Here is a 12,500-nt window from a genome sequence, read left to right as displayed (position 1 = left end):
TTCCCCACCAAAATAGTGTTGGAACTTCAAAATCGGAGGGTTCCTGGGTTAGGTAAGGGTTTAATGCATTGACTCCAAGATGGCACTGTGATTTTAATATATCAGTTTTGTGTACAGAGATGGTTCCACAAATACCTGATTACCAAGGACTCAGTTGCTAGTCCTACCTGATCTCATCTGTTTTACCTTTTGCCATGATTTTTCAAAAACTTTATTTTGTTTTGGTTGTTATTAGTATTTTTATTAACATTCAGAATGATCATATTATTATAAGGTAATAATAATAATAACAATGATAATGTTAGTGGTATTTAAAAAATCAAGTGAGGCAGTGTGGGCTACTGATTGACTCCTTGGTGACCAAGCAGGTGGTAAGAAGGTAGTTTTCTTATATTAGGTTTACAGTATCTAAAAGAAGTGTGGAGTGTAAAGAAGGATAATTTGATATATATTCATCCTCATGTCAATACAAAGAAGAAGATATACAGAAACATATACATTAAATAAATCAAAACACTTTAAGGTCTCACACTTTTGACACTCTCCTTACAGATGATGACAAACTCATCCTAACACTATGCAAGTTCTGCCAGGGGTCAAACGAATGCCACAACCTCGCACCCAACTCACTGTCGCAGCCACCGACATTTATGGGGCGGGCGTGGTTGCAGCTCATAGATTGCGGAGGTGTGGCTATGCTGGTTGACCTCCTTGTGCGGTACCGTCACCACGCTAAGCTCAGGCCAGCCATTTTGAAGGCGATTCTTGGGGTCGAGCATAATTATTCCTTTAGGGAGCCTGTGAGTTACCTGCTATTTGTACTCTAATATTTGTAATCTTACTGTTTTTGTGATCTTTTTCTAAATCAGTACTTTCTTCATTTTTGGGGGGACTGATTTGTTTATTGCATTTGCCTTTCTTTCTGGTTGTCTATTACCTTATTCAATTTTGTAAACATCTTGAACTAACTCTAAAGTAGAAATCAACCACATATAAAGAGAGATTATAATTTTCATTCATTATTGCAGGTACTGAAGCACTTGCTTGCAGCACAAATCCTCCCACAGTTAGCAGAACAGTTTGATGAAGTTATGACAGAGTATCGAAATGTTAGAAGGAAAGCACAACCCAACTCCTGTGTGCACACATTTCAGACAGATAATATATCCATGGCAAATGAATTGGAAATCAATTTAGATGTGAAAGTACCAGCAGAGGGATCAAATGTACAGGAAAAGCAAAGTGTATTCTCAAAAAATGAAAACAAGTTGAAAAGAAAGGATTTCACAGGAAAGACGGTAGGTTCAGAGTTAGATAGTAATCAAGTGAAAGAATCAAAGTCTAAAGATTTGAGTGTGAAAAGTGAAAATGCTATTGATTCGGCAATAGCCAGAAGTGAAGCTGGAGGCAGTCCTCCAAAAGGAAATATAGGCAAAGCCAGTTACTCAGCTGTGAAGGGAAATGGCAAAGTTTTGCAAGATTATGCTACCTCAGGCGCATCAGATGGGCATGGTGCATCTCATCCAAGGAGCCCAGGACTACATAGCTTTCCACAGAGTCCTGGAAGTGTGTCGTGTTCTCCTCACAGTCACTACTCCAGCTCGGGTCATGTCTCACCCACGTGGTCTCCTGCTCAGGAAAACGCAGAGTCGCCCATCCTTCAGCAGCCCCCCATTTCCTTCCAGCAGACCTTTGGTTCCAACCCAGGGGTTCCTGTTGTAATGGACTCTCCTTGTCCTTCATCTCATGGGTCTCCCTACGCATCACCTGTACCCTCCCCCCCTCCCTCATCCATGTCTCCCATCAGAGTCCCATCTGACTGGGAATACGAAGATGAGGAAGATGCAGAGCCTTTGAATGATACAGGGAGATTCTCACCTGTGATGCCCCACTTGAGGGCGAAAGAGATTGAGGACGAGGAAGAGTCCGAAATTGATGAGGATAGCCAGACGAGCCGAGAGTGTGAGAGCAGTGAAAAGGAAGATGTGCGGACTTTGGATGTTGAAGTAACCAATGGTGATCATGAGAAAGTTGCAAGTAAGATTGAGAACGAAGAAGTGATTGGGGACATGGATAAGAAATTAGTCATAAGCTCAGGGAAGAGATTTCGAGAGGCTTCTAGTCCAAACGATTCAACCTCTCCTGATTGCAAGAAGTTGAAGTTAACCATTTTTCCACAGAATTCTGAATATCAGACTAATTTTGACAAAAGTGTGAGTGAAGATGATGAGTCAGCAGTAGTAACCGAGAATAAAGATGGCTTCGTATTACCAGCTGAACCAGAAAAAGAGCAGAACAATGAACCCAAATCTCCATTTGTCAAGTTGAACCAGATAAAGTTTCGTGTTCGGAAAAAGGGTGTTGCAAGGCAGCATATTAACCTGGGAGGCATCGGAGGAGGGATTGGTGGAGGAAAAGGCAGTGTTATACCAAGCTCTAGTCCACTTCAGGTAAGGCATTTTAGATGATTACAAATAGTTTTTTTGATTATGCATAGTTTGCAGTTATATTCAAAAGTAGCGTGAGTGAATCAGAAATAAAGTTTCATTTTTTCCTACCATTTTATGCTGAATATAGACCAGTTAAAATTTTTTAAAGTTCCAGAAATGTTTGATTACTGTTAATTCAGTTGGTAGATCCATATCAACTGATGAGTTAGACAACAAAATTCCTGAAAATCTTCAGGGTTCTCCCCCAATTCCCTTGCTTGTTGCTGTCATGGGGGGGATTAGGAGACAGCGAGGGGGCCCATTGTAGGGGATCACCCCTACCCTTGACCTCAACCCTTGCCTCAAATAATTTTGCATGGTCTTTTCTTCTCCCCCTTTCGGTTCCTTCTTTTCTTTATCATCCCCTTCTTCTGTCCACTTCCTAAAGTGTGAGATCCATGCTGAAAGGATGAAAGGCAGGTTTTGTGTCAGTCATGAATGGACTCCGGGAGCCATTGGCACGGTATTCCCTTGGTTAATTGTTTAACCCTTACCCCTCATGGGAACCCTGAGGGGTGGATTGTTTCTGCTCCCCATTTATTTCAAGCTCAACATGGCCAATAATGTTTTACCCTTATTTGGGACATTAAGGCTTGCCCCTTCATCAAACTAGCCTTTCTGAATTTGATTTCATTGGTTTCCTGATCCCTGCCTCTTTTTTGGCCACGGCTCCAACTGACTGTCTCCAGAAACAAGTAGGCAAAGTTTCCTTTCACAGTCATTCCGATTGCTCATGCCTTGTCACTGTCACCTCACTGGTAAACCTATTCCTGTCCAGCCTCACTTCTCCCTTAATACTTGTACTGGAACTGTTTCTCTCTCTCCAACTGACCGTCAACAACAAGGACTGGTCAGATTGTGAAAATGACTTGCTCACATGCCTTGTTGACTATGATGCAGTGGCAGACTAGTGCTACACTATTCCTCCCAGAGGCCAATGTAAGTCCTACACCAGTATTGCCAAGATTAGCTGCAGTAGACATGATCTTCCCATGAAGTTTATTTTGGTGAAGTGTCCTTCCCTGTCTGACCATGTCGACCTCTTCCTCGTCAATGTCAGAAATGTTGGTGTTTTGGCCACCCAGCCAAACACTATTGCTTCACAGCTCACTAGCCCTCTATGTGCCCAACCTGGTCATGACTGCTCAAATTGCTATGCTCAGTCACCTACATGTGCCAGTTGTGGTGACTCATAATGTATTTTATAGGGGCTGCCCTGCCTACAAGCTTGAATCTGAGGTAGCAGTTCTCAGATTCAAACTAGGCCTCACTCTAAGTGAGGCCAGACAAGAAGCACGCCAACGAGGTTTTTCTCTTTCTACCTATCAGAAAACTGTACTTAGCTCTGCTCCTCCCCCATCTTCTCAAGAAGTGTCAACATCTCCCCAAATATCTCTTCCTGCTACCCCGAACCAACCTATCTCTATTACCTCTCTCCCTGTCTAATTCATTTTCCAGTCTAAACCCAGATACTCCAATCTCTACCACTTCCCCAGTGCCTGCCCCTGCCCCTCCCTCTCACTCTACCTGTTGCACCAGACACCCTAAACAATCCACTCCATCTTCGCCTACCACATCCTCTCCTACACCCTCCTCTCCCTCTGCTCCTCTGACATCTATTCCCTCTTCTCCTCCATATAAGAAAACCTTTCTTTCTCAGAACTCCCCACCCAACTCCCCTCCAGAAACTCTTGAAGACATCCAAAAGTTCATAAACATGACTGGAGAGAATGATCCTCTCCCTCATTTACCCTCTAATCCCTATATTTGCTCTACATTCAGTCTCTGCTGATATCCATCCTCCTTGTCCTCAAGTTCCCCCTACTCCTTTTCCTCCCACTCATCCAAAAAACACCCCATCCTTTCCTCCTCCATGTGCATCACCAATCCCTATTCCTTCCCCATTATCCTTACCACCCCTACTTAGATGCTCACCTGGCTCCCTTAAGGCAAAACAATGTCCCTTCTGTAGATCCTTCTCCTCGTGACATTCTTCTCGATATCTCACCACCATCCCATTCCCTCATTTCATTCTCAGCATTCTTCTCTTACCTCCACAACTATCGTTTCTTACCATTTGATTGTTTCCCATAATAGCTCTTTTGCAGTTTTCCCATACTCTCCCTTCCAGAAACTCTCCATTTGATCCGATCCCCTATACCTTTAACCACATCCTTTTTACAAATCCCCTCTGTATTCCATTTGCTCCCCTCTATACCCTTTTTACTAATATTCTATCCTACAGCATTCTACAACCTTTGGCATCTAACATATCTTATCCTGATCATTAACTCATTTCCACTCTTTTTGCCACAATACTTTACCATAGTGCTATATGACCTTTGATGTCTAGCACATTTATTTCTTCTAACCATTAATCATTAACCATCACCCTCCTTACTCCTTCAATACTATACTTTCCTAAAGTATGACTTTTGACATGTAGCACATTTAATCATCAACTTACCATCCTCCCTTTACCCTTTTTGCTGCTATACCTTCCTATAGGTCATACATATATGCTTTTTAACCAATTTAACCATCTTTAGGGTTGGTGCATATATTTCAGTTCATCAAATTTTTTAACAGCTAAAGATATTCAAAGATATTAACCAATTTGTGTATGATGCCACATAACCAAGTCTTCTGTTAACTACCCTATTGGCTTGTCTATTTTGAATATAGTCTAAACAGCTCACCAAGTATTCTGTTCAGCCAACTAAATATTTGAATATTAGTGCATTCTGGCATATTTTAGTGGTTCATAAAAGGGTTTAGCAACTCAAACTTTTATGCGCATTTCTAACCTTAGTTGAAGGAGATTTGGCCATGTGTTTTTTTTTTTTCCAAATAAGGTGTCAGCTATTTCAATTATATCATCTTTTACTTTAGGTAAATTTATGACTAAATTGAAACTCACAATTGAGCATAAATATCCCACAGGAGGTATCGGGCAGTGAACCACGGAGTTCCATTCGGGAAAGAAGACCAAGCAGTGTCTCCTCCTTCTCAGCATATTCCGAATTGACGCAGGACGAAGCCGGTGCGCTGGAGCTGTTGGAGTTGTTAGTGAGGATCATTGGCCAGGTAAGGCATGTCTTCTGTAATGTGAAAGAGGGAACTTCTAAGAAAATGTAATAGGGAATAGGCAATGAATGACAAAAACACCCTCCAGATGCAGGAGTCTTTATTATACATGTAAAGAAAAACTGAACAGCTGTTCACTGCATTTATCTATGATATGTGGGGATGTGATTCAAATCCTTTTTGTAAACTTGCAGTTATTTGCTCTAATGCTTACTGTAGATAGTTGATTTATCTTTTTTTTCCCCAAAAAATATATATACCAAAGATAATGTACAATTTTCTACAGGCCTAGGAATTTTTTTTGTTTCCCTCTGTTTTTCTGCCTGTTTCCTCTCCTCCTTCCTCCCCCCCTTCTCTTCTCTCCTTCATTCCTCTTTTTCCTTCATTCTCTCTTTCATCCTCTATCTCTTTCTTCCTTATTTCCTTTTCTTCCTCCTTCTCTTTCTCCCTTATTCTCTCTTTCATTCCTCTTTCTCCTGCCATCCATCCCTTCCTCCCCGTATCCCTTCCTCCCTCACCCATTTCATCATTCACTGTTTTCAATTTCAGGTAGCGCATGTGAAAGAAGCCATCCACAAAGTGTGCATGGAGTTTGTGCCTCGAATTATGACCTACCTCTCCTCTGTGCAGGTTGTCCACAAGTCAGCTATGCGTATGCTGGTTACCATTGCCAAGTAAGTCATGAGATGTTTTGTGTCTACATAAGTTTTACAGTTGCAAGTTGTTATGTGTGTTATGCTGGTGACTATTGGCCCAAAAGTCAGTAGATGTTGTAAAACTTCTTAAACATTGTAAAATAAGACACTTAATATTGTATTATGCTGGTGACCATTGCTAAGAAAGTCATTAAATTTCTTGTCAATACCATTGCTAAGTAAAATGTTAAGTGTTATATACAATGGTCACCATTTCAAAGGGAGTTGATTTAGCTTTCTTAGAACTGCCAAGTGAGTCATTAACCCATGGGATCTGGTCAACATGACTGTCATGTCATGAATAAAGATTAGACTGAGACCAGGTGACAGGAATATGCTGTCAAGGAAATATTTGGCTGAGTCTTGATAGTACAAATGAGTGTTTGTGTGGGTCAGACCTACAAGCCACAGGAGAATCAATGGGTTAAAAGTTACATTTTTACAAGGAGTTGATAAATATATGCTAATTACTGTTGCCATACGAGATTCATTGTCTTATTGGTTACACTTACTAAGTGGGTCAGTAGGTGTTGCTCGTTTCTTTATGCTGCTTTATGTGTTGTGGAAGTCTTGTCATTTGATTGTTTAATTATTGACGAGTCCTCCTTCAGAAATCGTAATAAATTATAAATTTTCATTAATTAAAATATACAATTTAGTTTGTTTTTTTAACAGGAAAACAAGTAATTAGAGAATAAACTTAGTATCTCTGCACTGACAGTGGTTTTCTTCCTGTATAGAAATTCCCTCTGCATCCAGCCACTCCTTGACACCCTATTCATCCCATATGTGGGGGTTGAGCTGGGGGAGGCAGGTGACCCCGAGTCCCCCAGTGGGTGTCAGCAGTGCCGCATCATCTCAGAAGGGGCAGCAGCTTTCTTGGACCAGATGGTCAACTTCTTCAATCATGTCCACAAGTACGGCCACAGCGAAGCCATCAGCAGACTCCACCCAGCAAAAGACATTAGGGTTCGTGAAGGATGTGTCATGGCCTTGCCACATGTCACAAGGTGAGATGTAAGATTTAGCTTAGCTCTAACATCAAGAATGTGTATGGTATATATCTTTCTATCTCTCAGTTTATTGTTTTTTTTTATGCCTTGCTGCCTGACCACATCAGAATCAGCTAGAAACGTGAAGGATTTTTCACCCTAATTATATTAGCTCAAAGAAAACATCAATGGAGATCAAGACCTTTTACTAAGTTTTTACAAAATCATCAGGTGCCCCAAGCTTCTGCATGATTTCATGGTGTGTTATCCTGCCATGGACTTGCTCATGGAAGTCCTGTGTTCGGAGAAGCCTCCCAACGATGCAGATTACATGTATGCAACAGCAGCTATATCAAGACTAGCAAGAACACTGCAGGTGTGTGTTGAGCCTTTTTTTTTTCTTCTTCTTCTTCTTCTTCTTCTTCTTCTTCTTATTATTATTATTATTATTATTATTATTATTATTATTATTATTATTATTATTAATATTATTATCCTTCTTCTTCTTCTTCTTCTTCTTCTTCTTCTTCTTCTTCTTCTTCTTCTTCTTCTTCCTCCTCCTCCTCCTCCTCCTCCTCCTCCTCCTCCCTCCTCTCCTCTCTCTCTCCTCCTCTTCCTTCCTCCCTTCTCTCCCCCTCCTCTTCCTCCTCCTCCCCTCCTCCTCCTCCTCCTTTCCTCCTCTCCTCCTCCTCTCTCCTTCTCTCCTCCTCCTCCTCCTCTCCTCCTCCTCCTCCTCCTCTTCCTCCTCCTCCTCCTCTCTCCTCCTCCTCCTTCTCTCCTCCTCCTCCTCCTCCTCCTCCTCCTCCTCCTCCTTATCCTCCTTCTCTTTCTCTCTCCTTTTCCTCCTTTCTCTCCTTTTCCTCCTTCTCCTCTTTCTCCTCTTTCTCCTCATTCTCCTTCTGCTCCTTCTCCTTCTCCTTCTTCTCCTTCTCCTTTAAAATGCTTTAAAATGCCTGGTTCACATATGCCAAATGAGGAAAAGACCAGGATCTTCTTGACTGGGAGACAGGAGAATGTAGCAAGTAACTCATTGTGTTATCCTGGGCTTGATGTTAGTCGCTTGATGGGAAAATAAGAAGTGGGAAACATATTTTATCCCCACTTTCTACAATTTAGCTCCTACTACACAATTTTCCAGTAAGTGAGGCTAGAATGACGGCGGGTTTATGTAATGTCCATTGCAGTTTTTTACTTTTATTGCACACAGAGTGCTCAGCCAGTCAATTAGTAGGCTTTAGTGACCACATCTTGCCACATTCCTTAACTGTTAGGGATTTTTTTTTTTTTAATAGTTAATATTGATACTGCTGTTGTTATTATGACATTATGATTATTATAATTTTATCAAAATACTAATAACAAAGATATAATAAAAATACTTATTTCCAAAAATCAAGGAAGAGGGTCTATAGATGAGCTAGGTAGGACTAATTATTTACTCTTTGGTGACTAGGCACTTGTAGAGCCATTTCTGTGTAAACACAATCAGTAAACTAAAATAACAGTGGGTATTGTATGCATTTTTGCTCTCTGGTTAGTGGGTTAAGAATACTTTTGAGAGGCTTTAACTCTTCAAAGACTGCAGTGATGGCCGAACATGCAAACAATAGTGATCAAATCACAGCATTACATGTAAATCACTTTTGTGCTAACTGAATTTACAGGCCTAGAGAGGCTTTTGTCAGGGAATATTCTTATTCCCTGACAAAACATTTTGTGAAAGTGACATGTTTTCCACAGCACTTTAGTATGACCAAGCCTATATCTCTCTTAATTTCAGGCACCCAGAGTTTCCTGTGGGTTGAGGTAGTTCTAGCGGTGTAAATGGCAGGATGGGCTGCATTGCCTTCCATAAAACAGTGATAAATGATCAAAATATTGATGTGTTCAACAATTATGTGTTTGGATGTGTTTGGATAGGTGAGGAATGGGTCCAGAAATATTTTATTATGTGACAAGTATTAGGAAACATACTTTGAGCATTTTGTTGAAATGTAATCAATTTATTTGTTTAATTTCTTGGTTTTATTTATTTATTTATTTTTTACCAGAATGATCAAATGAAATGTATTTTATTTCTTACAGTGTTATCTAAATATATTGATAGAGTTGTTAAAACATATGAACTTTATACAACTGCAAAATGTTAAGGTTTTAGAAAGTGCCTTTAATCGGCCTGATAGAAGTCTTATCTGTTTACAATTTGTATCAGAATCAGATTGTATCCAAGGCGGCAGATCATAGTTTTTGTGAACAACTTTGGTTCTACTCATTCAGTTTTCAAAAGGCAGATCCAATAAGAAAGTGAAACTATCATTACTGTCAGTATCATCCGTTAATATGTGAATCTGGTTTATGATAGACACCTGAATTCAGATCATATTCTAAAAGTCTGATAATCTACCAAGTTTTTATGGTAGACTTGCATATGTTGAAAGAGCAATTATTTGTATTTTCTGTCTGTTACCTTTTTTATTGTTTGGTTCTCACTCATTCTCAAATAATGTCTTTCTCCTTTAGTATAAAATATATATAAAATTAGTGACATTAGTATTTATTCTTAAAATTTCCTTTACCTTCAACAGTTGGACAAGCAGGTGAGCCCTGTTAAGTGCTTAGTGTGCTTCCAGAGGGGCAACCACACCCCAGAGGAGGTTGCACAGCACTTCAAGTTGCAGCAGAAGAGCACCATGACTCCCCATGAACCCCCACATAAGGAGGAGCCAGGAGGAATGACCCCCAGAAGCAATGAGTCATCACACACTGACCTACAAGATAAGTGCAAGTGGGCAAAAGAGAGCATCCGGGATGTGACTTTCAAGCTGGAGGATGGCAGTACAGTGGCTGCCAGCCGGGAACTTCTGGCAGAGAAGAATGAGGTCCTGCGAAACATGCTCATGGGCTCCTTTGTTGAGGGAACCACCTCTTGCATCACACTGTCTGACGGAAGCAAAGCCTCATATGAGATTCTAATTCACTTTCTCTATGGGTGCCGTTGTGAGGTCCTGGACAGTGGTGACATCAAAACGTATATTGAGCTAGTTTTCTTGTCGCAAATGTACATGCTGAATAGCCTGCAGACGTTCGCAATGGCCAAGATGATTTCCTCCATCAAGGCTGGGAGGGACATAATTGCCATTTACGAAAGTGGTATAGGGGTCATTGACGAGAATTTGATCCTGCAAGCACTCTGTACTGTCTTGGTAAGGCCAATGAAGACCTGGAAAAGAGCAAGATGGCTTAAAGAACTGTTTCAGTCAGAGCATGCCAGCGACATCGACCACAATATCCGCATGATTCTACATCATCCTCTGGATCTGAATAGACTGATATGCAACTGTGATCAGTCTAAGTCTTTATATAGGATCAGTGAGAGTGAATATACCAAGCTGTGTTAAGAGTGATGTGAAATTTATGCAGAATATTTATTGCCTAATTTTTTAGAGTTTGTTAAAAGAATTTATGTGGACCAAAATCAATTTGTTCAACACTGGCTTCCTGTGTGTCATATTGTTTCTTTTTGTTGTTGTTATTGTTTACAGACAAGTAAACATGTGATAATAAAATATCACATTTTGACTATTTATTCCATTGATTTAAAGGATCAATGCTGCTTCATGTTTATCTTCGATGAAGACCTTAGTCAGTAGTCATAAGCTCAATTATTGGCATTTACTTGTGAATAAGTTGATACTTATATTGTCTGAATCCTTGCTTTAAAATAGAATGTGGCATTTATTGCATGTAAGAAGGATTGGTTAGCCAATGTTGATGTGTTTGTTGTGGATTTTTTTGGTGAGCCAGAATTCCTTGTGGTTATATATTCTTTACATTATACTTATTCTTTGATTTTAATAATGTTTTTGGGAGTTTTGAAAAGGTCTCATCATCTAAAATGAGGCAAGTAGTTTGTGAATATAATTATAATTGAATATGAATTACGATGGGCCTCTCTATAGCAGAAACAAAGCCAAATTATAATGTTTCAAATTACAGATGCTTTCATCATTTGGAGACATGGTTCAATATTACCTTTGTTTTTATGAATCTAAACTGTAATTATAAAGTTGTTAGTTAATTAAGAAAGAATATTTGCGTATCCATTTGGCTATGAGACCCTTTTATGTTTTTAGGTTTTATGAGAGATGCAGAAACCAAAACCTATGCAAAATAATAGAGACTGTGTTGAAAGGAGCAGCTGCATGGTTATACAGTGAAGGAGTATAACCAGCATATAAGGTGTGAGTAAAAGTAGCCCTTGTTTATGGGTACGAGTCATTGTTTTTGCAACACCTTTTGTCAAATGTGTGAGCTTCCAATATGTCATAGAAACAGGGATAGGGAGGAGAGGAAGTAGAAGGAGAGACCAATATCCAACTGTAACTGTATGCTGTAACTATACTGTAGTCAGATATGATATTGGAACCATTACTTTTGTTAGTGATTTGTTATTAGATGCTCAGGGATCTAACTTTAGGTAAGATCACACATCATCATTATTGTGACAATTTTAAACTATGATAAAAGTGTTTGTAAGTTTTTTTTTAACAAACCTATTTTAAGCATTTTTAAAAATGCTGTTGATATTAGAATGGCTAAAACTAAAACAAAAATCATTCTCTCTCTCTCTCTCTCTCTCTCTCTCTCTCTCTCTCTCTCTCTCTCTCTCTCCTCTCTCTCTCTCTCTCTCTCTCTCTCTCTCTCTCTCTCTCTCTCTCTCTCTCTCTCCTCTCTCTCTCTCCATTATTTTATAATGAAAAATTATATTGGAAATATTCCCTAATGAGTTTTTTTCTTGAATATTGTCTGTAAAATTATAATTCAGCTGAAGGGAAAGTATTTTTTGCCCATAGACCCCTTTTGCCATCTTTCTCTTTCTTTCATTTTGTTTTCCTGTAGTCGCCATATTCTCAGAGTACATGTGCTGAAGTCTGTAGAACCACATAAGAATCATTGTGTTCACTTCCTTCTAGGAAAACTTTCGACGTTACCAATATAAATAAAGGCATACTTGTAAAATTCAATAAAAAGAACCTTACTTCAAAATTCCAATTTCTGTTTATATCCTGTATTTACCTGGAGAGCATCCAAACTCCTGAAGAAATTAATGTTCAATGAGCAGAAGAGTTGAATCCATCCCTAAAAGGTGAGGCCATCTTCAGGTGTGCGATTTAAGAAAATACATATTGGCAAATCTAAGAAACTAAGCTATTAAATATAAGTGCATGATTTAAGAA

At 39.6% G+C, this 12,500-nt stretch overlaps 1 protein-coding gene across 1 annotated transcript in view; it reads left to right on the top strand.

Moving 5' to 3' along the window:
• LOC119594955 overlaps positions 1–12,311 on the top strand; it is a 15,714-nt gene extending 3,403 nt beyond the window's left edge. Inside the window, exons 3-10 of the mRNA XM_037944076.1 lie at positions 1–52; positions 553–800; positions 1,029–2,450; positions 5,433–5,576; positions 6,126–6,250; positions 7,012–7,281; positions 7,495–7,639; positions 9,849–12,311. The exon at positions 1–52 is cut by the window's left edge and continues 186 nt beyond it. Coding sequence (XP_037800004.1) covers positions 1–52; positions 553–800; positions 1,029–2,450; positions 5,433–5,576; positions 6,126–6,250; positions 7,012–7,281; positions 7,495–7,639; positions 9,849–10,661 — 3,219 coding nt within the window. The 3' untranslated portion in view covers positions 10,662–12,311. The remainder of the gene's footprint in view (positions 53–552; positions 801–1,028; positions 2,451–5,432; positions 5,577–6,125; positions 6,251–7,011; positions 7,282–7,494; positions 7,640–9,848) is intronic.
• Positions 12,312–12,500: the final 189 nt, after the last annotated feature.

The sequence above is a fragment of the Penaeus monodon genome, chromosome 35, assembly GCF_015228065.2.
Source record: "Penaeus monodon isolate SGIC_2016 chromosome 35, NSTDA_Pmon_1, whole genome shotgun sequence".
In the NCBI taxonomy this organism is placed as follows: domain Eukaryota; kingdom Metazoa; phylum Arthropoda; class Malacostraca; order Decapoda; family Penaeidae; genus Penaeus; species Penaeus monodon.
Note: the sequence above shows the minus strand (reverse complement) of the source record. Positions and strands in the feature narration are given on the sequence as shown.